Source organism: Mercenaria mercenaria, unplaced genomic scaffold (assembly GCF_021730395.1).
Source record: "Mercenaria mercenaria strain notata unplaced genomic scaffold, MADL_Memer_1 contig_802, whole genome shotgun sequence".
NCBI classification, from domain to species: domain Eukaryota; kingdom Metazoa; phylum Mollusca; class Bivalvia; order Venerida; family Veneridae; genus Mercenaria; species Mercenaria mercenaria.
The window spans coordinates 14,773-42,103 of record NW_026463707.1 but is presented as its reverse complement, the minus strand read 5'-3'; the positions used below and the strand labels follow the sequence as shown (position 1 = coordinate 42,103).

Here is a 27,331-nt window from a genome sequence, read left to right as displayed (position 1 = left end):
TAAGTTTAAAAATTTAGAAACTGACCAAAGAGGCAATTTTATTATGTTACATGCCACAATAGAGCAGAACGATCTTAGTATAATCTGTCTTTATGGACCAAACAAAGATGACCCAGATTTTTACTCATTTATTAAAGAAAAAATTTCTCTAGTAGATAATCCAGTTGTTGTGGTTGGAGATTACAATTTAATTTTAGATCCAAATATAGATTGTTTTAATTATGTTAATATAAATAATCCAAAAGCCCGGGATATTTTACTTCAAATTATAGAAGAACATAGTTTAATAGATTGTTGGAGAGAGTTAAATATGGAAGAAAGACAATTCACTTGGTTCAAGCGAAACCCTATTAAAAGGCCAGACTTGATTTTTTTCTTGTTTCTAGCAACCTTTTTACATATGTAGACAAAGTCTTAATTGAACCTGGCTATAGAACAGATCATTCAATGCTTTTGTTAGGAATTAACTTTGGTAGGTTTGTAAAAGGTAACTCTTACTGGAAATTTAATAATTCTTTACTCAAAGATACAGCATATGTTAATCAAATTAAACAACTTATACAGGAAGTTAAATTTAGGTATGCCCATAATACTCAAGCATCTTTAGAGCCTTTGGAGAGTATAAACAATGAAATTTTTCGACTAAATATTGATGACTGTTTATTTTTTGAAACTCTTTTAATGGAGATCAGGGGCAAGACAATTTCCTACTCTTCATACAAAAAAAAAGCAAGAAGAAAAAAGACAAGATCTATTATTAAATGAAATAAGTAATTTAGAAAAACAACCCAATATAGATTATAATTTATTGGAAATTAAAAAAAACACAGTTAGCGGATTTAAGGTCAAAGAAAATGCAAGGTGTCTTTATAAGATCAAAAGCAAAATGGGTTTCGGAAGGCGAAAAACCAACAAACTATTTTTGTCATTTAGAAAATAGAAATTATACATCAAAAATAATGAATTCTCTCTTCTCATCATCTGGTACATTATTAACTAAGCAAAACGATATTTTAAATGAAGTTGTAAAACATTATAAGCAATTATATTCATGTCGACATACAGATAATGCTGACCTTAATAACATATTTATAAACAATGAAATACCAAAGTTAAGTGAACAAGAAAAAATAAGCTTAGAAGGCTATTTAAGTTATAGTGAAATGTTATTAAGTTTGAAGAAAATGCGTAATGACTCTTCTCCTGGTACAAGTGGTTTTACTGCAGCATTTTTTAAATTTTTCTGGATTAATATTGGTCACTTTTAGTAAGGTCTATAAATCAGTCATTTGACAATGGAGAATTATCAATTACTATGAAACAAGGGGTCATAACCTGTATACCCAAGGGTGAAAAGGATAAAAAGTTTATAAAGAACTGGCGCCCCATTTCTCTCCTTAATGTATCATATAAAATTGCATCAGCCAGCATAGCTCAACGCCTAAAAACTGTTTTGGGTAAACTTATCAGTGAAGATCAGACTGGGTTTTTATCAGGGCGATACATAGGGGATAATATTAGACTTGTATATGATATAATGCAATTTACTGAGGAAGATCAGATACCTGGTATGTTGTTACTTATTGATTTTTCAACAGCATTTGACTCAATTTCCTGGTCTTTCATGTACAGAGTGCTTCAATTTTTTAATTTCGGTGAAAACTTTATTAATTGGATTAAGCTTTTTTATAATGATATAAAGTCAAGTGTAATTATCAATGGGCACCTGTCTGATTGGTTCAATATAGAACGCGGTTGTCGTCAAGGCGATCCTCTTTCTCCTTACATCTTTATTCTCTGTGCAGAAATTCTTGCAATTTTAATAAAAAAAAATCAAAATATTAAAGGTATACAAATAAATAACACAGAATTTCTTCTGTCACAATATGCTGATGATACCTCAATAATGCTAGATGGAACTGAAAAATCTTTAACAAATACTATGCAGACTTTAGAATATTTTGCTAGGATATCTGGGTTAAAAATTAATGTAGAAAAAACAAAAGCAATTTGGATAGGGTCCATGAAAAATAGTAACTTAAGAATTTGTCCAGATCTCGATTTACAGTGGGAATCAAAATGTTTTAAATTACTTGGTGTTAACTTCACACTGGATATGAAGAATATAATTGAGGCCAATTACTTACAAAAAATTGAGGAAATTAAAAAATTATTTAATTAATGGTCAAAGAGACAAATAAGTCCAATAGGTAATGTTGTAGTGATTAAAACACTAGCTCTTTCTAAGATAAATCACCTTATTATGAGCTTGCCTAATCCAAGTCTTGGCACTATCAAAAAAATTCAAACTATTTTCTTTAAATTCCTTTGGTCTTCTGGTCCGGACAAAATAAAACGTAACATTGTTATGAATTCATACGAATATGGAGGATTGAGAATGATAAATCTTGAAACTTTTATGTCTTCATTAAAAATCACATGGCTGAGAAGATACATGAACTATAACACTAAATATTTTAACATGGTCAAAGAACTATACCCGTTTATTAACAATATGACTAAATTTGGTTGCAACTTTTGTCAAATTAAGATGAATATAGTAATAAGTTCTGGAAAGATGTTTTCACAGGTTTTCTTAAACTGAATGCAAAATATCCAAAGTCTTGGGGTGAATTTTGCCGTCTGCCAGTATGGCACAATAACATGTTTAAGGTGGGAGGAACATGTGTTTGTTTTCCCAGATATGTAAGAAAAGGTATTGTTTTTGTTAATGATTTTCTGGACAGAAATGGTAATTTTCTGTCTTTTGAAGATTTCGTTAGGTTATTCAATATAAATACAAACTTTTTAGAATATAGAAGTATAATAGAAGCAATGAGAAGCTTTATTGGTACTTTAAACATTACTCATCTAGCAACAAAAGAACCTACTCCAATGCAACCTTTGACCGTTAAAATAATAAATTCTCAAATCAAGGGATGTAGAAATATTTATGACTTTTTATGCAACCCTAGTGTTTTTCCAACCTCAAAGAGGAAATGGTGTGATGAGCTGAACCCTGCTGCAAATCTTGACTGGAAATCTTTATATAAACTGCCCTTTTCTGTTACAAAAGACCCTATGTTACAGTGGCTACAGTTTAGAATTAACCATAGAATACTAGGTACTAATTGTATATTACAGAAAATGGGAATAAGAAATGATTTATGTAGTTTTTGTAACACATCTAGAGAAACTTTAAAACATTTGTTTATTAATTGTCATGAAACTTCAACTTTCTGGCATAATGCAAAAGAGTGGTTAACAGCCAAGTGTCCTGCAATAGTACCAGATTGGTCAAATGTAGATATTATATTAGGAAACACAACATTTAGTACAGCTATAACAAACATAATTCTAGCTGCAAAATGGACCATTTATAGATGTAAAATGAAAAATATAGTTCCTAGCACTTTGCTATTTAAACGCCAAGTACAACTCTTAATTAAAACAGAACTGTATAATGCCAAAAAAGACAATAAAATGTTGAAATTTAATTCAATTTGGGGAAATTACACCACCCTACTTGTCAATGAAGACTAAGTACTCTTATCCAATTAAGGTAGGTCTCCACTGCACTGCACTGACAATATGACTCTTTAATGTGATACATTCATGTTTTGAAATAATACTTCAAACTGTAATATGCTGTTTTTTGACATGCACAATACTCTCCTGATCTTAATCTTTTATTCTTTTTGAACTTTATTGTAAGTCAGGGGTATTTTGGATAAATAATAGCATTTGTCTCCCTTAGTTAACAAAGTACTTAAGGTCTCAAGAGTTGTCTCTCTTATCAAGCACATCCCACGTTTTTGGTCATGTTCCTTTGGATTTTGATTTTTTCGGCATTGGAATAAGACTAGAAAAGAAAATCTTCTGTAATCAAAAAAATATGGATATAGTAGTTTTTGGAAGAACGGGCTCTAGATTCATCAAAAGTAACGCCTCGTTAAACAACTTCGAAAGGTTCTGAAATAGTTAGAATTATTTGTACTTTAAAATGTTATTAGTCACACAATTTCTTTTAAGTGGGGAGTAATATGCATATCGTTAAATATTTATGTACATTAATTACCTCTGTACCACTGTTGTTTTTGTGACTTATGTAAAAAAAAAAAAAATAAACGGGGTTACCCTCCAAGGGCCTCAAACAAAAAAAAAAAAAAAAAAAAAAAAAGAGTTATCTACTCATGGAACTCAAACTCATTAGATTAGATCCATCTTCTTTTGTCTAATAATTGCTAAGTGATAAGTTTATATAACTGGATACTTAAGCATTGTATACTCTAATATGTTTAAGAGAGATTCACATTTTATTTTCAAGTGACCCGCTATTGGCAGTGATTCTCTATTGGCGAGTTGACTGTACTTTCAATCATTAAAATATATCCCGTTTACAAAAAAAAAAAAAAAAAGTTTATGTGTATTAGAGGTACTATGCATTAGGCCACACCAATTAAAAGGTTATTCATCGGATTAGCCGCTCGTATAAACACATATTGGTGCATGTCACTTTTCTATTTTCTGTTTTTTTCCTGCCAAAATTGATCAGCATTTTTATACGCAAGTGGGTAGGGTATGAAATTTACATTACGAGTTGTGTTTAGACCAATTTAGATCTTCAAATTTTTCAGTCCTCGAATAGAATAATATTAATACACGTTAATCTCCATCTCAGACCTTAACTGAGACTTTGTTTCAACAAGTTTAATATGAGCTGTCCAAAAGACCGAATGCTCGACTTCTCAATGCTCGACTCAGATTTTAAACTTTGCCAGTAAAGGTGACATAACAGTCAATAGCTCTGAAAGTAACAGAGATGTTGGATGTTAATATGTAAAATTTAACCTAAATAAAATAAGTTAAAAAGTGGGGTAACTCTGTAACAATTCAAATCAGAGTCACGGGAATTGTTTTTTTCTGATGTAGACTTTGATAGTAAACAACTATTTCAAGTTTCAAGTCAAAGGCTTTTATGGTAAAAGGAAAAAATGACTATCAAAATATTCAAACATCGGAAAAAGTCAAGCTTAAATGCTTCATTTTCATAGCAGTAAATATTCACGTCACACATCTATTTCAGGATTACGGTTTAAGGTTATGCATTGTTGTATATTACATATTTTCTAACAGAATTCATTATTTGCTTACACTGTACTATATTCCAATGTTATGGCCTTTTTCCACAAATTCGCTTTGTTGTGCGTCTGGAGGTCAAAATGTACCCAAACCAAAATGTGTCCACATTTTCCCAATCCCTGGCGATGTTTTTTTTTCTAATATAAAAGGGCTTTACATTCTATTTTAAGGTTTTTATTTGTTAATTGAGAGCCAAACAAGACAAATATATTTCTTCGCTCTTTGCTCGATCCTGATTTTTTTTTCTAAAATAAAAACAAATATTAAGTATTGATGTTAATCAATATGCAAACTTAATCTCTATGTTAAATAAAGTTAAATACATTTGATGAGGACTTTTTACATTCGAAGTAAATATCTAAAGATAAAACGTTTTTAAATTAATGAAATATGGCTATTAGATATCTTTAGATGTCAAAAGTGTTTATATATATATCTAACATGATATTTTAGATTTTGGATTTTACACTGGATGTAAATTTATCTTATAAGAGTTTAAAACATCTTCCGATGTTATATGATATGTAACATATATCACGAACACAAAGACGAATGTGTAATATGCCTTTAAAAGGGTCATACAAAAGTTGTCTTTAAAGGGGTCATACAAACATTTTAATGGATAATTAACATAATGAATTGTTTATAGAACTGACAATGTTATCTTTAACAATCCATATACAGTGTGCAAACTTCAGAAATTGAAAACATGTAATAATTCGTCGTCAGCATATTTGCATACAAAGACAGAAATTACTCACATATTATAAACATTTATAAACAAAACATGAAACTTGTATATTCGCGAACAATTGCAAGGTTTCCAATATACATCTCTAACATCTTTGGCCAGTTAGTTCTAGTTTATAATGAGTATATGACACAATGACAGCAATTGTTTGAAGGTGCTTTCCACAGTCTAATTAAATTTTGTTAAAGAAAAAAATAATTATACTTGTATCATAGCTCGGTATTTTTTCTTAACAAATTTGGTGCAGGTAATTCGTATACACTGAGTACAGGGTGCGGTAACTAAAAATGTGCTTGTATTTAATACCCGCACGCTAGTTACCGCACTGTTGGATAGGAAAGTATGCCAGCGTGTCTGGAACAGTAGACAGCGAAGTGTATTTTATTGATTTTCTGCTCTAGCACTGGTTTATTTTACCTGGGCTTTACACATTTGTAAAGCAAGGATTTTAAGTACTCACTGAACTGCTGTATATGGCAATGTGGAACGCCTACAACTACCATATATGGATGACTATGATACAAAACAGAAAGAACATTCAAACTCTCGGGTAAACGATTTATACTCGGGGGCTACGCCCCCTCGTACAAATCGTTTACCCTCGAGTTTCAATGGTCTTTCTATTACTTGTACGTGGTCAAATAATTCTGGTTTCAATAGTGAAACATTGATAATTGTTAAATTCGGCGTACTTTCAAAGATTTCAGTGGTAAACTACTAAGTGTCGTCGACGACACTTAGCAGTTCTAAAAATAGCAAAGCAATTACTGTAGCTGTGACTTTTATTTATAGATTTGAAAGGTTACTGGAATAAACCACTTCAGTAGAGGGGTACCCTACCTTTTTATAACTTGTTTTTATAATAGATATTTAAATGACTGCTTCTTACGATAATAAGACGCCGTGGTACAGTGATAAGTGTGACGGCTCTAGAATCTAACTTTTGTGAGTTCGAATTCCAACGGAGATCAATATATATATATTTTTATTTTTATTTTTCAATTTATATTTTGCTAATACACACTTTAAAACGATGATAATGTTAATATGTATTTGAATTGCATTACTAGCATCATTTCCGCATATAACATAGGTTTTTCGAATATCTTCTTGATTGTAAATGATTCAACATGGTGTGTACTTGCACGGGGGTGCACGATTTTCACGAGGATAAAATTGTTTTATCATTTGCATATTACATACTTTGCCACATTGAGAAAATAGCCATACTCAGTTTGGCAAGGAAAATGACACTCAACTCTCTCTACAAACGAACGATAAATAGAATTAGGAGCGTATATTTTATTACTAATGGCACACTTCAGTTCCTTGCGTGGCTTTGAAGATTCCGATATATCAGTGTTCTTAAAATATATTTCAAACCCTTATCTAATAAATGGAACAGTCTGGAAAATCCAAATGTAAAAATAAAAGCAACAGTTAGTACTTTCAATTTCACGTTCTAAAAATAGGTTTCGGTACTCGGAGGAAAATAAGCGATTACAAAGTAACAAAATGGAATTTGAATAAAATAATTGCTATTTGCCTAGTCTGAAACCATAAATAAAATATAGACAAATGATGAGACTGCTTGCGATTCCATGGAAAGTAGCTTTAATATTTTATTTATGCAACCTGTTACAAGTTTAGGTACATATGTTTTATCAACAATATTTTACTTTTTATTGTAAACCGTAACATTACCTTGAAACTCAAATGTTGTCTTCGCTAAATGATATCCTACCCATAAATCTTCAGTAACATATTCTTGTGGAATATTAACGGATTTTGTAGTATACTCTATTTGAGGCGTCCCAAGAGTGCATTTTCTCGTCGAATTCATCCATGTAGAACTGATTTGCGATGCATAATACGGTTTTGTAGCTGAAAGGTACAGGAAAACGGTTCACAATAGACATTTCGTAATTCCACCATGCAGTCCTTAATGATATCAAAACACTTTTGTAGAATATAAGACACTTTTAAAGTTTAGGAAATGTTTTATTAAATTCAAACAAAAGTTTAAGAATCACTTAATGGAGAGTAGTTGACCGAGACATGTATAATCGAAGCTGTTATTACATAAGTACTACATTAACGTTTAGTTTATAATGTTCCAGATTATTCTGCCATATTTATTTGTTTTACCAGATATAGTAAACCCAAACTAAAGTTCACAATGCATTTCTTTTAAAGCCCTGCTCCCGTCCTACCTTTTAACCTTGAATTGTCACTGAAAAAACTATGAACAGTGACGCTTGTTAAAACAGAGTCTATTTTATATACAATTCTATATGAAATACCTGTGGTTTTGCGTGCTAAAGTGTGGCACGTGGCCGTTAACTGTTACCTATTGTAATCATGGGTTGCATACACACAAAAGAATTTGAATAGCCGCGGAGCAGGGCTTTGAAAAGGCATCACAAAATAACTGTATTCTTTTGTATTTCCATGATAGTAATTATACATGATTTGCATGAAAAATATGAGATATACAAGAATTTAGATTTAAATTGACACTGACATATATTAGGCCAAGAGAATGTGTTTAATGTCTTAACATTTTATTGAATTATTGTAGTTATAAGTACATAAATCAGTGTATTTAGTTAAATTTCAATCACATTTTGTTTCTACAGTGTAATGGAGTTATTCATCTATATCCCTAAAACAATGCTGAAAAGACATTTACTGAATAAATTTGCAGATAAAGTTGTAAAAACACATTTATTCATGTAGGGCCTAAATTGTCCACCTGACAACTTGTACACATAGTATAGCTGTATATTACCTGTATTATAAGAATGATTTTCATGAAGTTTTTGTAGGCACAAAAGTAGGTCACTATGTCGTGATGGGTCCTTAATATTGTTTCAATATAAGAATAATAGGCATTTCTAGCCTATCACGATGCTGACTTGGATGTCGTATGCCGATTAAATATTTGGGGTTTTCTCAAATGCATTAAGTATATACGCATGTAAAGATACAGGGCTGTAGCAAGCGGTTATTTATTTCCAAGGAAACATAAGAATTGTTTTAGAAAATATATCAGATAGATTTGTTATATATCTAATTAAAAATATAGCATTATTTTACTCCATTTAATCGTTCATTTCTGTGAACAGTTAAAAGACACACACACGCATGTTCACTAGGGTTGCCTCAATGCATGTTTTAAGTTCGGTGCTTTCCAATACTTTTGTACATATATTGTTTGCGTTTATAATTATATTATATTAGAACAACTGTATGTTTAAACGACTTCAGTTGTTGGTATTATTATCGACATTAAAGGATTTATGTATAATGGCCGCCAATTTTAATTTGACACGGACAATAATTGGCAAAAACGTCAAGTACTTCTACAAAGGCTTTGAACTTTAAAATGGTACTGAATGATAGCCCATATCTACCATATAGCAGCCAACAACTTTCATTATTCTAGTCTTATTATTTTAATAAATATTGCTATTATAATATTCTGTTTCCCATGGGAAATGGCCGATTTCCTATGGGAAACGGTCATTTCCCATGGGAAAATGGCTTTCCTATGGGACGGTGTTTTCCTATGGGAAACATTTAGGAAATCTTTCCCATCGGAATTTCCCATGGGAAAACCTTATTTTTTATTTTCATATAAACTACTAGAAAAACATCATAGCTGTTTTATAAAAATACTTTTATGGCACTGGCTAGTTTATTTATTTAAAAAAAGATTATTTAGTTTTCCCATGGGAAAGAATTCCTTTGGGAATCCCATAGGAAATTGTTCCCTTGGGAAAAGTTTCCCATGGGAATACTTTCCTGTAGGAAACTGTTCCCTAGGGAAGCGTTTCCCATGGGAATGCGTTTTTAATAGGAAATATTTTCTGTATGAATTTTTTTCCCTAGGGAAGGGTTATGCAAAAAATGTAGCCAGCCTGCTTAGTTCAAAAGGGACAGCGCAAATCTACAGATCGCGTGGTCGTGAGATCGGTCCTCGGGCGAGGCGCCATCCGCTTTATCTTTTCCATGACGATTTGATTAAAGACATTGTGTCTAAAAGCGGAAGTGTTATAAATTTAATCCTTTTTAGGCTCGCTAAATAAAATAAATCGTCGACGCTTAAAGATATAAATTTTCTATTGAGGTAAAATACACTTCACCTTCAAAAATGACCTTTTGCGCGAGTTCATATACTAAGATTGATCTGGTAGTCAGATCATCTCGGCTGATGATTCACTTTAGAAAGTCTAACAAAGACTGCACAGTGCATAACGTGTAGGTTCGAACCCATGATGATTTTTTAGAGTATTAGCAATTATAGTTCAATTAGTACGTATCATATTCTATTGTTTTGAATACTATAATCCAACCCATACCTACAACAAAGACATGGTGTTCGGCGTTCAGTCTAAATCACTGCGACAAGTTTAGTACATTAGATTGGTTAATGTCATTTTAAGTATAAAACATGTATTCAGATAACTATAGCACCCTTAATTACACAATTTGAATAAAATAATAAAATAAAAATGCTCTATGGGAAGAATTTTTATCACATGCAAGATTTGAGTTAAGTTTCAAAGTTTATTGTCCATTCTATACATGTTTACATACATAAAACAATCAATTTACATGGAACATACATGCATAGCCAATCTATTAAAGATTTGTAACAGACAATTATTGAAACATTTTACATAGTTCAATAAATAGCACACAAATACAGTTCAAACTCGATAACCCAAACTCGCTTAAGTTGAACTTCCGCTTAAGTCGAACATATCTTTCAGTCCCAATCTAAATTTATTCCAATCTGACTTTGTTTAAATTGAAAATGTTTAAGTCGAACTTCGACTATTTAAAGCCGAAGTGTTTACATTGGTCCAACCGACTTCGAGTTATAGAGTTTCAGCTGCAATATGAAACTAATTGATATATACGTATCAAACAGATAAAATTCAAAATACCCTTGTTAATCTTAGTTTAAAATCTGCCTTAGAATCTAGTTACTTAAAACACTGAATTACTAATACTATAGCAATAAGCTCAATATTATAAAATGGTCTAAAGTAATGAAACATGTTTGGTCAGACCAAACATATGTTAGATTAACGAGAGTATTTTGAGTGATAGATAAATATCATCAATACCTTTAAACAATGGATAAATTTACGCTGGCCTGAAATAGTTTGACATTTAAAAATTACTATATACATGTCATTTACTAAGAAATTGACATCTTCGATCAAGTATTGCACAGCAGGTTTTTGCACTTAATCTCAATAATGCTGGGTTTGTTAACAAATTTAAGCTTTTCAGGAATAGACAAAGATTCAAAATTTGAGTTACAGGAAATTGCCTTCAAAATTAAGGGTTTCCTTAAATCTTCATATAAGTTACAATTCAGTGATATGCTGAAACATCAAAATTTCTTCTTTCTTTGTAGGGATAGCGCATGTTTTTCGTGTTACAACATATACAGAATCCCGAGGGGTTCTAAAGGTGTTATTACACGAAATGGACATGAGTTAAAACTATTTAAGGATAAAGCGCATAAACGAATGCAGAATGAATAAATAAACTCTACCTCAACGTCATTTAATTTCAATGAAATGCGCAGGGATATCTGTTGTTTTTTCACGTTGACGTCATTTCCATTGAATTATAAATCCGTTATGGGCCGTAATACCTTTACGGAACGTGCATATATTAGAATGTTTTATAACAGCACGTGAATCTCTCTGTTAACACATGTTTTCTCTCTTCTTAAAACATCCCCGAAAAGTGACTAGAACAGCAGTTTTATGCTAGAATATCTGCGAGCGACCGAGTAAATCCGAATTAAAACGACGCTAACGTCAGAACTGTATTACACTAGTTTATTTATGGCTTTATTTCATTCACACGACGTCAAACCATCAATAAAAATGTATGTGTAATTGCAAATATGTAGGTACATACTTCTATATTAATTTACTCGTGCACGTTCATATGTGCATGCATATTTGTAAATATACAAGCACTCAGAATAAAGCGTGCATGCATAAAATTAAAAGCCTATTATGGAACATGTATATGCGCACGCGTATATATATATATATATATATATATATATATATATATATATATATATATATATAAGCACATAGAATTTCGCATGCGCGCGTTAAATTATACGCGTGTGTAGATATAAATTTACTCGTACACTTATTAATGTATAAGTAAACGCGTATATCTAGTGCAGCTAGAATGTGCGTGCACGCTTAAAAATAATACGTTCACCTGTCCATCCGTGCATTAATATTTTGGTGCACGTGAACATGGATATGTCTATATAATTTCTGGCAGCAGGAAATCTTTCGACTTGCTGTTAATTTCATTTTGGACAATGGAATCGACATTAAACGAGAGGGGTGTGGGAACGCTAAATGATACAACTTCGCTAAATGAAACAACTGACGTTAAACGATACAAAACTGACACTAAATGATACAATCAACGCTAAATGATACAAAATCGAGGCTCGCTAAAAGATACAAAACTAACGCTAAATGAAACAACAATTTAGGCTCGCTAAAAGATACAAATCGTTTACGCTAAAAGATACACATTTTCTATAGGGGTATATGGAGAATTTCTACATTTTTGACGATTTCATGAAATTATTATCTCATTTTATGAAAGACCTGTCACAGGAGAATTTAAATATAGTTTTATATGTTTCCCGCTAAATAAACATATACATGATCCCAACTGTATTTTTCTGGAGTACTCGTCAGTAGCATACGTGCACTCATATTGTATTCATAAAACTAGTTACAAAAAATAGTGAAAATTGAAAGGAAGTTGAAGACATAGGCATATGAGCCAGAAATACAGGTCACATTATATCATATTTTGTCAGTCTGTCTTGCGACAAGAGAGGATGACTGAGTTAACAGACTGCCCATACTTAACTTTAGTGTACAATCTAGGTTGAAATCTGCTTTGCGTGTGCGCACATTTCAAAATACACGTGCAATTATATATATTGTAGAGGATATTACATGAGTGTCCTGTCACATGATATTATTGCACGAGTTGAATAAAATGATAAGATGAGAAGCTCTGCCAAGAATTTTATGAGTTTAATAAATTCTATGCGGGAAGATTATTCTTATCACATGTAAGCATTTTTCTGCTTCCGAGGGATTCTGCAGATATTATAAAACGAAATGAACATGCGCTAACGATATTCTGGCATAAAGCGCAAAAAAAACTAGTAAATGAATACACTCTGCCTTACCGTCATTAAATTTTAATAAATACGCAAGAATATCTGCGTTGTTTTTTTCACGTTGACGATGCTTAAATTTATAAACAAAATAAATACATATCTTAAACATACCACGGTAAGTACGCACGCATAAAATGTGTGTTCTTGCCTACCTAGAGGGGAATTTGTCCGGGCACGCGCCGGGGACAGATATTCCTGTCTTTCCCTAGGGAAAAATCTTGTCTGAAATAGCGTGCACTAGGGTGACGTCACATAGCACTGGCACTATTATGACGTCATAAGCTATATAAAAAATATCAGTTTATATTATTAATATTGTGACGTCACAAAACTATATAAATGAAAGCTATCAGAAAATATCCAAATCCACTTGTCTCCACGATCTATTTTGAACGTGATAGGCAAGAAAAATGATCTAACATGTTGCCTGTATAAGACAGCTGTTTCCCCAACCTTCGGGACAGCTTGGATAAAAAACCTCGCTAACGCTCGGTTTTCCATTCCACACTGTCCCTCGGGTAGTGAAAACCCCGTCTTACACAGATGGACATGTAAGATTCTTATATTCTTGCCTTCCTAGCAGGGAAAGTATATATTTGTTCAAGCACGTGCCAGGGATAGATAGATTCTATTCCTGTCTTTCCCTAGTGAAACACCTTGTCTAAAATAGCGTGCACTTTGGTGACGTCACATAGCACTGGCACGATTATGACGTCATTAGCTATATAAATAATATCAGTTAACATGAAAGGCAAGAAAAATGATCTAACATGTCTGTTTTCGTAAGATAGCTGTTTTCCCAACCTTCGGGACAGTGTGGAATGGAAAACCGAGCATTACCCCGTCTTACAAAGGCACGAATGTAAGATCCTGATATATATTCTACTGTGAATAAGGTTAGGGTTCTGTTTAAGCTAACTTTGTAGTGTGCATTTAATGCATGTGTACGTCCAATGAGTGAGTATTAATCTCTTCTAACAACACTCAGATAACACTTTCATAAGGTTAATGAACGTGACAGATGCGAGAGGCAAGTGATATTATTATACCTCAGTTTTGTCTACATTGGTAAAATCCCATTACCCGAAAAAGAGCTATATTGACTATCAGAAACATTTTCAACATTTTTGACACGTGACCAAGCCGAAGTCACTGTCAGGTCATGTGACCACACTGATATTTTGAATGTCATATAAGGGCAAATAACTGCTTCAGGTTTTTAGCCAAATGATTGCCTCCCTTGTACACAATGTCATATAGTAATGACGTCACTATTTAAGACCAATTCTCTGTAAGAACCAAAAAATTAAAGAAGGGGTCGGAAACTCATAGTCTCAGAATTACTTCATATTTGTACCCTTTTTAGTATTCAAGCCATATATGAAGAATCAAGGGCGAAAAGATATGAATCAGCTCTGGTTACCATGGAAACGGGTACATTATACTTTTTGCGAAAAATGGCAATTTCTGAGAGTCAAATTTTACTAAAATGTTACAATTTTCTTCACACATAGTGGGCTCTATGTCTGAAATAAAGCACTAATTTTCATATTTGCCTGAAATACATACCTGAAGTGATTATTTAAAGCAAATATTGCCTTTCAACATTTTCACAGTTTTAGAAGCAACAATTTTATAAATACCCCCTTTTAAGATTTTACATTATCTTTAAAAATTGGTCTGCATGTATATTTTTTAACTTCTAATAGAAAAAAAAGTGCACGCATCTGAATATAATACTTGTATGGATTCAGCAGAGCTATGATACCCATTTCAATTTAAGGAGGAATTTTAGTGGGTCATTCATATTTGAGCTTTATACAGAATTTTGTAAATTGACAAAAAATGAGTTTTCAGCAAACTCATTTATGCCTAAATTACAGAATAACCTGAAATAATAATACATTGAGAGATACAGAATTATAGCAAAACATAAGTTTTTCATGTAAAATCATCTTACAAAGTTATACTGTCCAACACTTTGTCTAGAAATTAAGGAGAATGTTCCGTTACCATGGCTACGTACAAGAAAATTATAATTCAGACCTTTTTAAAGCACTTTCTGTATCAATTTTGTATTCTATGAAACAAGAAAAGTTCATCTGCAAACTGTCAATGCATCTAACGCACCTGAAGCACATTCTGGGCAGAATTAAGAAGGATACAACCATAATAATGATCTTTGAAACTTAAAGCATTGTCACAAGATCAGTTCTCAACAACCTTGTATGCACTTTTCTTTCTTTTGGGTAAACTAATTTTGAGTTTCAAAGCAGTTGGAAATACTCATAACCAACTGATACTGGTCTTTAAGGTATTACTTATCATGATTGTCCAATATTTTTTTCAAGTTGCCATGGTTACAACATTCATTTTGCATTAAAAAAGAACTTTAACTCATAGTTATTCTTTTGCTGCAGTTACTATAAAGCCATTAATATTAAATGACATTTTTGGATAAAATAACAAAAATATCTATGTGTGTTTGTGTAAAGACAGTGTCCTTTCACCTTTGGAAATCATTTTGTTGCCATGGAAACAAATAGCAGTAAAAGCAATATCATGTCTACTTCGCCATTTGATTTAATATATACATTTTAAATACAATTCAAAATTATGAACAAATAACAGTGTATAATCCAAGACTGAAAAATATGATATTTAAAAATATACAGTATGTTCATGTAACAACAATCATGATGCACATTCTTTATTTAACAATCAAATTAAATCAAATGATCTACAGAACAGTTTAGTCAATATTTTGCTAGATACAACTTTAAATGAGCCACGCCATGAGAAAACCAACATAGTGCGTTTGCGACCAGCATGGATCCATACCAGCCTGTGCATCAGTTTCTCTAATTGTAATATGCTTTGAAAGCGAACAGGATGGATCCTGACCAGACTGCGCGGGCTGCTCTGGATCTATGCTGGTCGCAAAGCCACTATTTTGGTTTTCTCATGGCGCGGCTCAAATGTATTTAATTCTTTCAAACTATCAAGACAATGGCCAGACTTTTTACGGATAGCTATAGATAATGTAGATTTAAGACTTTACTAAGTTTATTCAGAAAACCCCTGATCATGCACATTCCAGGGCCAGTAAATACTCAGTTAATACAAACTGCAGTTGCAGACATATCTCCTAATGCTTTTTCCAAAATATATCAAAATACACAACTAAATCTACTTTATTTATTAAAGTAAATACATGATGGTAAAATAGGATGATATATGCCTTGTATATCTTAGAATGAAACCTGTTTTACAGATGACAATTTTATTGGATTTCTGAAGATAAATAGATGTTGTTACATGAATGAGGTCTTAAATTAGTCAGAAAGTCAGCTAGAAACTCAGATGTTCTCTTTAATCATTGGCCAATTAGTATATATGGGCTTAATTATTTACCTAATACAATATAGGTAACTTTACAAATGTATGAATTTTCATCAAAATCTGCATTGCAGGCGTTCTTAAAAAATAAATTTCATCAGAAAATATGATTTTATGATACAGGCCTAAGAGGGAAAAAGAATTGTAATATTTCAACAGTCTCACAAAATCAAGTATACTAATTCAATCATTGTTTTGCTATACTTTCTCAGTATTTTTTAAAGATTTAAAAAATCTATATGAAATAAAATTATCTATGGTAGAAAATAAACAATTAGATTTGCATATGTTTGAGTAATAAGCCTTCATGTATTATTATGCTGAAAATTGGTATCCAAATCTGATGAGAACTGCAAAACATGTGCTTTTTTTTACAAATATTCAAATACTGTCATGCGTTTATTCCATTTAGATATGTTCAAGTGCATCTTTTTCAAAATACATTAAATTTTATCAAATTTAAATATAACAAATTTAATGTTATACATGCAAAAGTAATCAAACAATATCAGATTTTTTTAATTTTAATGTAAAGTCAAGAATAAAGATTTTTTTCAATTACAGGGCCTTTGGTTAAACAACTATCAACATTTTTAGGAAATGACATTCTAATTCTTTTCCATAAATCTGAAAAAGAAACATTAATGCAAACAACATGAGTCCATCTTCAGGGTGTCCAGTGTGAGTTCTTCTATTTGTGTCAAAGGCACCAATCATTATTTTGGTCTGTGGCAATCCAAAAAATGGACAGATCTTCACTATTCAGATGTCCATAACTTATTTCAAAAACACTAATTGATGATTCCCCACTTTCAGCCTCTCTATTTGGAAAACACACACACTATTTTCATTAACATTTTGCCTTCACAATGACATACTGCATTTCAAACTTGTGTCCTCTACTATAGAGATGAAATGTCATCTTGTCAACACTAAACTACCTGGATCAGACAGTTATGTCACAGACTGCACATTTTTATTTGATACAGAATCTTGAGAAGGCTGGCTCTTCAGGTGATATCAGAGGTCTTCTGACTGCATTTACTTTTACCATGTAGCTGTCACTGAAAAGTACAGATGTGAGAGAATAACAATCTGAATGTCTTTTATTTGCCTTTGGGTGGTGGTGGGATGGGGATGGGCTCTCCAGTTAAATATTTGTGACATTATGTTACTGGGTAGAACTACTGATCTTCTACAAGCCAGCTGGAGGGTTTCCTCTCACAAATTTGTAAATGAATAAAATTTACATACACTATTTCAATCATTTAATAAATTTTGTATAAGTAAATGTATAATATATACATCTTTCCTTTATTCTTTTAATGAAAATAATTTATCACATAGACCTCCCCATCCTTGAAATGATTTTAAAAGGAACAATTGTATGAAATACATTAAATACTTTTGATTTTGCTACACTTTGATTAAATTTAAGATACATGAAATTCTAAACAAAGTTCATAAATATTTGTCAAAAAATAACATTCAATCAAGCATTTATAAAGATCTGAAATCAGACCTGATCAGACACTAAGACAAACTATAAATAAAATGTAGATACCTTCCTTCCTTGTATTCCAATATAAGGATGATGATGATCATTCATTCTTTGAAGAATTAGTCTGGAATAAACACAAATCAAACTAAAATGGTTGTTACTGTTGTTACATTTTGACAGATACAGAATGTCATCCTTTTCAGCATTATATGGACCACTTTAAAGGTAAAATCTGTTTCTCATACATGTGAAGAGGGTCCTTTCTGAAAAAGGGTATATTTTAAAATTTCAAAAACTTATCAATATTTATAGTTACAATACAAATGTATGTCAATTTAAGTTTTATGAAGTCCTACTAGCTATTCTTGTATCATAGATTGTGAGGTCAAGATTTCATACATGTATGAATATGGGCATGTGGGGGGGGGGGGGAGCTTATTCTTTATTTAAATACATGTAGGCCTCTGATGTGTAAATATATATATAAAAAACATATCAACTTTGACACAAACCATTTACATTCAGTATGTACTTGTAAAACAGTAAAACAGGCATGTGCAGAATAAAACATGCTGACCTAAGCAATGGATGCAATTAAATGTTTTTATTTTTCAGCATTCAGTGAGTTTTTACTTCAGTAAGTCCATATTTCTACAGGTACTTTGGCTAACACATACACTGTTGCAAATGTCTAAATTTATTATGATAACCTCTCTAGAACATCCACTCACTTCATAGTTGTTTGGAACTTTATCATCAAGCAGTCATTTTCAAAAGAAACAACTCACAGCTGAAAAACAAAACAAATAAATTTACAAAAATACATACATTTTGAAATGAAAATATATGTCTTTATCTGCTTTTTACAAATAACATAAAAAGCATGCTAATGATCATTTACAACTAAAATCAGGGATTTTTCCATTATAAATCTACCTCTAATAAAAGGAGGTAATCCCAAAGAAAGTATGTTTCTTCCCAAGTCTGAATATGAAATTCCCAAATGTGTTACCTTATATGGGTGTTTGATGTTTTAAAATGGTTTTGAAAATTTGTATATATCTATATTTAGGTTATAACAACAACATTTATAGTGTTGCTTAATTACTGAAATGTAATCCATTAATATTTTACACAAAAAATATCTTTACATAGATTTTGGTAGATTCTAATTTGGAAAATTTCCAAATTTAGACAATTTCTGAGAGCATTTTCCCGATTCCACTGGTGTTGGTGCATGGTATTCCCAAAATGATGAAAAAATGCCTGAAAGTGTTATCTTGGTAAAATAATAAGAAATGTCTGTCTAATATTTAAGAAAATAACCTCTGTATGGTCTTTGAAATGTTGAATCTGTTGAAGGAAGTAAGCACATATTTTGCACAGCTTGAAATTTTTACATGTCATATTCAAACATAAAATATTATGAGACTCACCTGTATTGTAGTGTTATCCTTTAACACTGGTCCTTCTGTCAGTTGATACAAACTTCACTTATGGAGATAAACAGACAGATGACAGACTTGGATGTCTATCCACAGTTTAGACTCTTTTCTGTCAGAGTATTTTTCCCAAACAATGTCGCTATTCAGCAAATTTTAAACGTGGACTTGGTTTGAAGGGACATATCCAAGCATCACATGCCCATTTAGCATAAAATCTCTGACTGTCATTGTATCTATATACTAAAAATTTGCAAAATCCAAACAGAAATCTGAATTCAGCATAATCCAGGAAGTAAACTTAGATAAGCTCTTTGTGGTTTCCTAAATGAAGAGCATCAAGGGGAGGTAATAAAAATAGGAAAAAATGCCCCAAATCATAAACTTTGGCCCAAATCTACAAGAATGTGTCTGAATGACCCACTACGATTTATGTTTCTTTTTGAAATATCATCTTCCCTTTATACAAACAAATATACTTTTCTGCTGAGACCTGTGCACTTTTCAAGATGTAGAGCACAATATAAACATATGTTTTGCTCCATAAATATATTTTTTCTTGCAGATAAAAGTCTAGATCATACAAGAATCAAATAAATATTTGGAAATATTAGTTTGGTATGAAACTTTGTTCATTTGCCTTTAAAATTTGCAAGTACTAAAATAAAAGACACTTTCTAGTACTTTCCAGATGACAAAATAGGCATGCACCCCTATTTTTTTGAAAATTAAGCAAGTTGGGGATTTGCATCCTCGTTTCCATGGTAACCGGGACATATATTGAAAAAATGAAAAACAGGATTTTCTTAATTTTGCACCCTCTTCAAGAAAAAATCGGTTTAAAGGAAATCTGTGACTATGAGTTTCCAACTTTTTTTGGTTCTTACAGAGAATTGGTCTTAATGTGTACACAGGCGATTACCGCGCTTAAGATGAAACTGTTTAATTAAATGAATTAAATACATTTTTAAAACTTTTTATGCGCTTAATTTTGTTTGGTATAATAAAATAGATATCATATGACAGCGTGTGTGACATTAATATTGTCAACACTCGAAACAGAATGTCACCACTCGGCTTTCGCCTCGGGTGACATTCTGCCCTCGGTTTGACAATATTAATGTCACACACGCTGCCATATGATATTTATATAATGTCATTTAGATCTACAGAATGACATTCTAAAGAGATTTGAGAAAAGGCATAGACGTAAAAAGTAATGAGCCGAGTTTATGAAAAATGGCAATCATTGAAAACAGATTCGGATCCAGGGCCGGTCCCAGAAGGCTCGTGTCCTCCCACTTACCCAGTCGTTTTGGGATGTAAGTATAATCATTAGTGTTGCACTTAAAATTGAGATCCAGATGCACCAGAAGCAACCATTTCATACTTAATTTCAAATAAATTCAGGAGGGAGTTGGCCGTTGGGGTACCCTTCCATATCACGCCGATGATATGCTGGCGCCCTTAATTTTCCTAGAACCGGACCTGGAAAGCATCCTATAAAATGAGTCTTTCCTTAACGTTTTAGTGTCAGTATTTGATTCCCAGCATGTGTGGTAGTACATCGTATTCATTTTGAGTGATACTTATGTAACTGCAGGTCGATAATCGATAAATATATTCTTAATTTTCAAGCTATAAAAAGTAAATTAACGTTTACAGCTACCCTTTACATCAATACCATAGCAGTCTATTTCAGTATCTGAAATGCTAAACTATCGTCACATCAGCTGTATATAAACCTGTCATTTTACATGTTTTTTCTTTCTTAATAGTTCAGCGAATTGACACAGATATTTTATTTTCCTATATGACTCTCTACATACCAAAATGGTACGTATAAAAATGTTCAGTATTGATATGTTTTTAAAACATTGACTCAGAAAAACATTTTTACTGATAGTGTATTAGTCCGTAGAATTCCCAGTGGGTTCGCTCCTTTGAACTTGCATTTGAATCACATTTTAAAATGCAAAAATAATATCATTGTCGTCCGGAATCTTGAGAGTCTGGTAACAGTAGGCAGTACCATGCAGACATTTCGGTGTGCAACTTTAAGATCGCATCTGAAAACCATGTAAAACAATAATACACATTTTGAATTAGATATCAAATGTAATTCACTCCAACATTAGAAAATAGATATGAAAAGTATATTTTACAGTTGACCGTCAAAAGAACCTCTATGTTAATATCAGCTGAATTATAACTAGGCCATTATAATATAATTATGCCTGACTTATTGATTGCATAAATGGAAATTGCATAAATGGATACTTAAAGGCAATATCTAGTTTAAGCGGTATTTATCTAAGAATGAATGTGATTTTAATTAGGTTATGTGATATATAAATTGTATTGGGTTGTTGTCATTATTCAGACGGCCATATTTAAAAATAAGATGTATGATTTGTACTTTGTACTTATTTATATCTTCATGTGCTACCATCTATAAATAAAGATATTATGATGATGATAATTATTATTATTATTATTATTATTATTATTATTATTATTGTGATTGTTATTATTATTTTATTATTATTATTATTATTATTATCATTATTATTATTATTATCATCATCATCATCATCATCATTACTACTACTACTACTACTACTACTACTACTAGTAATATTAGTTACTATTATTATTAAAAATGTTAAAAGAGAACTTAGAAGTTAATTTAATACATAAATTATGAATTTTCGTTACAGTATATAACGTATATAAAAGCCGTAAAATATTTCTAAACAGAAATATATCCTTAAGATTGATCTTATTTAAAAATATAGCGATTAAAACTATGACAATTGAAACTATTTCGGTACCTCTAATATCTGATAAATTATACGCAAATCGATAAATATTGGTAGCTCTTAAGCCCGCCCACTATAGAAAATCAATATTCTTATAGGATACTGGGGGTTAGTACCCGCCCTTTAAACATTTAGACAAATGACAAGTTAGAGACGGTTCTGGCCCACTGATCATGGCAGGGGTCTGACTTCACATTGTATGCAAATTGTGCAATGTATGTTGAATATTTTTTTATGTTAATATACTAAACAAAAGCGAAAATATGATTTATTGAATAGTTATCTATGTGTAAAATATATGCCATATTTGCTGCAACATATTTATCACATCATTGTTTGGAGTTGAACGCCGTTTTCCAACATTATATTAACTATATAGCAAGATTCGATCACACAATAATATTCATGACTATGTTAAAAGGTTAATAAAGGAACTGGTTTGGTTTTTTGAACGATACCTTTTTATTACTTTGTGGGATATAACAAAATCGCAAAGACAAAAATTGGCGTATTTATTAACGTCCTTGATTGCAGTCATACATTCTCGAACCATAGCTTTCAAAACTTATTTATTCGAAAAAAGAAAAAAGAAAATGAAAACGCATTTTTTAGCTAAGCCCGGAACAAGGCTCGAACATTTTAATCATTACAATGCGCTATTTACACCGTTTCTAATAAACTCTTTCAAAAAGAGGATAAATGGACTTAAAATTTGATACGGAGAAAAAAGAATGCATCCAGTATGACAACTCATTCATGGTGATAAAGTTGCTTAGCTGAAAAGAAATGTTTTAGCTTGCTGCACTTCGTCCTTATTAAATTAGATAATTAAAGTCAAATAGTTTATGTATGTCTTTTTTTTCATACGTGCAGCATGATAAAATAGTACATTATTCAAATATCTTAAAATGCATACGCTTTTCTATACCGAAATATAAGTGACAATTTGATATATATACTAGTTTAATATATATATAATACTGATACGGTATTTTGAATTACTAATGGCCTTCTCAAGCATTTTAAATTTATTCTAAATCGTAGAATACAAGACAAAGTATTATGATATACTTTACAAATCAGTAAGTTCGCACAGCACCACCAACCTATATCTCGCGAGATCAAAACGAGAGCGTGATTTCCTGGTATTACAGACGACTTTGTATAATACTTTTGTTACATCATATGTGACACTATCATCTTATTATAATACGTGAATAAACACCGCTTAGATCTATGAAATATCAATACCGCAGAGAAATGATACTCCAGCTACTTCAAAAACTGATAAATTTATAGCAATAATGAACATCCTCAGGTAGTGGATATAAAGATTTAAGGACGACATACTATTTCTTATTCAAGATAATTTTCGAGTTTATAATCTACAAATGTTACCAAATTCGACAATTCATTTTTTAATACAATAAGAGCCGAGCTAGAAAGTAATATGATATCAGAACTCCTGAAATCCTCAAAATATGCCCGTTTATTGATTTGTAGTGTAGTACTTCTCGTTTTTAGCTGTCCATATTAAATTAAATATATATCAATGATATAACGACATACTTTCATAAGGGCGCAACTTACTTTTTGCTGAAGACTTGTACATTGAGACTTTATGAAGTGTTACCAAAGAATATTGCTCAATCTCACCACCATTCCCCTGCGTTAACTTTCTCACCCTACAATCTTAAATTACCCGAATTTTCTTGAAATATAGATAAAGGGCAATTTTCGCACGTACATGCGTGCGTGCGTCCGTCCGACCGTGTTATCTTTATTCAGATTATAAAATTGTCTAACATCGTAAATGCACCTTACTCTTACCTCAGCCAGATGAATTGTCGTGCAAGCACCAGGCCCCTCTCCGAAAGGTCAATGCTACACTTGATTGAGTGGGTGGGTGTAGCAAAAATTATGGCAAGTATTATTCGAGCAGTAACTTTAATACTGAAATCTGTATTACTTCCTCAATGATACGCTAGTGCTATGCAAAACAAAGGCACTGAAGTCAAGGCGGGCGACGTTTAGTAGGGCGACTTTCGGCAGTGGGTCATTCGGCGGGGTTACAGTCGACGGGGCGCTATAACGATGTTTAGCCAGGTGACGTAAGGCGGGGCGACGGTCTGTAGTGGAACATTCAGCGGGGCATATTTGGCGGGACGAGACGTTCGGAGAGGCGACATTAGACTGTGCGCCATAACGATGTTCTGCGGGGCGATCTTTGGCATGGCGCCGTTTGTTGTTATGTTGCTGCGACAGAGCAAACACCATACAAAAAGAATGGTAGCAGAAAATACAGTGATATACTGTGATACAGTGATTCCAATTTTCTTATGTGCGGATACGGATATGCGGTCATCGCGTGATACGAAATATTTAGCATGGGTTGGAGCTATATAATTTGCGAATGTCGCTCGATCGGCCTGTCATGTGACTTCCATAAAATCAAAATACAGACTGTCGGTCGATCAGCCATATGGCTTTCAAAAAATACTACGACCAAAGTATCGTGCGGCCACCATATGGCTACGTAAGTGGCATTTTGCGTGGACAGTGCGAAATCTGGAGATGGAACTTGCAATGCTTGCTATCGCAATTCAGTTTTATCATAGAATTGTTTAGACGAAATCTCGAGATACTAAGTCGAAATTTGGAGTATTAGGTATTAGAAAATCCAATTTTTCCATTTTTTTTTTATCAAATAAAGTTTTGATGCATTTCCACTCAGTCTTTGTAATTACTAAATGGATTTGATTCAGTCTAAAAAAAAGAAGAAATTAATCTACATCATCACCAACGTCATACAACACAAGGTTCATAACTCATACACCAATATTTCATGAATTTTGCCCTTTTTTCACTGTCAAGCTGGCAAGTATTTTGGTTGAATTATGGACGTTTTTGGGCTTTGCATTGGTTTAGAATTTTGTTATTTAATTCGAAATGTCAATGTAGTAAATCGAAATTTCTAGTAAGGTATATAAAACATTAAAAATATAGGGCTAGAAAGGTACGTAACTCGAAATTAAGCGTTACATACTTTATCAAATAGCACGTAGCTGGCATTAATGCTCTTTCGTTTCGTACAATGTAGCCTTTTCAGTACGCCTAAAATTCTATAGTTTATCTATTTATTCTACGTTTATCCATTATTTTACATGTATGTTTGATTTTTTTACAATTATCTTTATTGAAAACATGGTTACAAAAGTCTTGATTCAAAACGACTTCCTGACGGGAAATTCATATACGTGTACAGCTTCACTATAAAACGTTAAAAAAACCTAAGCGATGACATACCCAGAATAAGATATTAACCACCAGAATGGTATGAAATAATAAATAAAGTCGTGGCATTAATGCTATATCACTTGGGTATTTTGAGATGTCCCCTTACACAGGTAAACAGGTAAATACGTCCTTAATCCGGTATACAACTCGTCATCGGGATAGACTGAAAATGCCTATTAAATAAGAACAACTCAATTTGATATTTTTTTATGTTGAGAATATTCAAGTGAAAAGGATTTATATAAAGAAAATAGACACATATTTAGACTAGATTTCTCTTTATTGAAAATGGAGTCTTTGGAATATAGGCACTAGTTTTCTTTTAATTTTAAATGGACTCTTTTGAAATTTAAATGAATGCGTTTTTTTTTTGTGAATAACTTGTACTTACCTTGCAAACCTTTGATCTCTTGAAACTGACAAAAAATCAAGAAAATATCCCAAATAAGTAGAAACATTTTTGATCTTCTGTATCAAATATCGTTTATCGATAGCAAATGGGAGTCATACTGATATAAATTTTAACTTATTTAGTTACAAACGAATGTAAATACACGTATTTGAAGTATCTGAGATAAGACCATTTAATGCATTACACTTCTCTGTATTGGTAAATTGAAATTACAATGAGATATAAACATGCACTGTTTTCGGAATATTTACTTCCTGTTACTTCAATAAACAGTCGAAAATTGTCTTATTTAGAACATATACAACACCATTGTTTTACCGTGCAAATAATTTACAAGAAAACATTAGATTAAGATTAACAAAAATATCATGTTGTGCAACATAAATATGGCAGTCATTTATTTATCAAAATACCGGTTCAACACAATCAGTTGGTTGTATTTGTAATCAATTACCATTACAAACCAAATGCAAAAAGTTATATTTAGAAAATGGACGCCAGCTAGCATACAGTTATTTCTACCAGTTATTATGATTACGTCCAGTCATATCTTCTTTTTGTTGGTTATTAACGTTGCATCAACACAATATTACAGGTCATATGGCGACTTTCCAGCTTTGATGTTGGGGGAAGACCCAGGTGCCCCTCCGCGCATTATTTCATTATGAGCGGCAACCTGGGTAGAACCACCGACCTTCCGTCAGTCAACAGGATGGCCTCCTGACATGAAGAATTCAACGATACATCGGTGAAGGGCAAGTGATTCGAGTCCGGCGGCCTTATCCAATCGGTCATGTTGACTCCACGTCTACTGTATATAAACAGTTTTCCTATTTCACTGTATCAGAGGCAATTCTAACTTCTTAAATGTGCACGAACTATTCTTGAATTCCAACATTGATGGACATTATTGGTATTCTTAAAATGAGCAGGGCACTTCTGGAAAAGTCCGAATTCTCATATTGCGTATAAGGTATTTATGTAGATATACCCCCATGTAACTTGCATAGGATGTAATTTGATTGCATATACAAGTAAGGCAAACTTAAAAATTAAAAGTTTTAAACCAAATTAAAGATATGTTTTATAGAACTACAGGAGCAGACCTTGCATGGAGCTTGGCTTTGTGAGCTGTACTGCCCTTCCAATATCCCATTCTTGTCTGAACTCAGGGTATTGTTCTCTCTTGTTTTGGCAGCCAGACGACAAAATCTGTAACATTAGATACAATCTAAATCATGCACGATTGATAAAAAGGAAATTAAATCAACACAGTGTTTCAAACGAAATATTTCAATACA

The 27,331-nt window shown here is 32.1% G+C and overlaps 1 protein-coding gene and 1 long non-coding RNA gene across 2 annotated transcripts in view; both read right to left on the bottom strand.

Annotated features, from left to right (window-relative positions):
• The window catches only part of LOC128554848 (uncharacterized), a 34,757-nt gene extending 8,642 nt beyond the window's left edge, over positions 1 to 26,115 (bottom strand). Inside the window, exons 1-2 of the mRNA XM_053536163.1 lie at positions 26,010 to 26,115; positions 7,598 to 7,777 (exon numbers count right to left, since the gene is read on the bottom strand). Coding sequence (XP_053392138.1) covers positions 7,598 to 7,777; positions 26,010 to 26,076 — 247 coding nt within the window. The 5' untranslated portion in view covers positions 26,077 to 26,115. The remainder of the gene's footprint in view (positions 1 to 7,597; positions 7,778 to 26,009) is intronic.
• LOC128554850 (uncharacterized) lies at positions 14,436 to 20,402 on the bottom strand. Its single transcript, XR_008369713.1, has 4 exons — positions 19,494 to 20,402; positions 18,768 to 18,847; positions 18,121 to 18,181; positions 14,436 to 17,620 (listed from the first exon to the last, which is right to left on the bottom strand). It is a non-coding gene; the product is annotated as an uncharacterized LOC128554850 (long non-coding RNA).
• Positions 26,116 to 27,331: the final 1,216 nt, after the last annotated feature.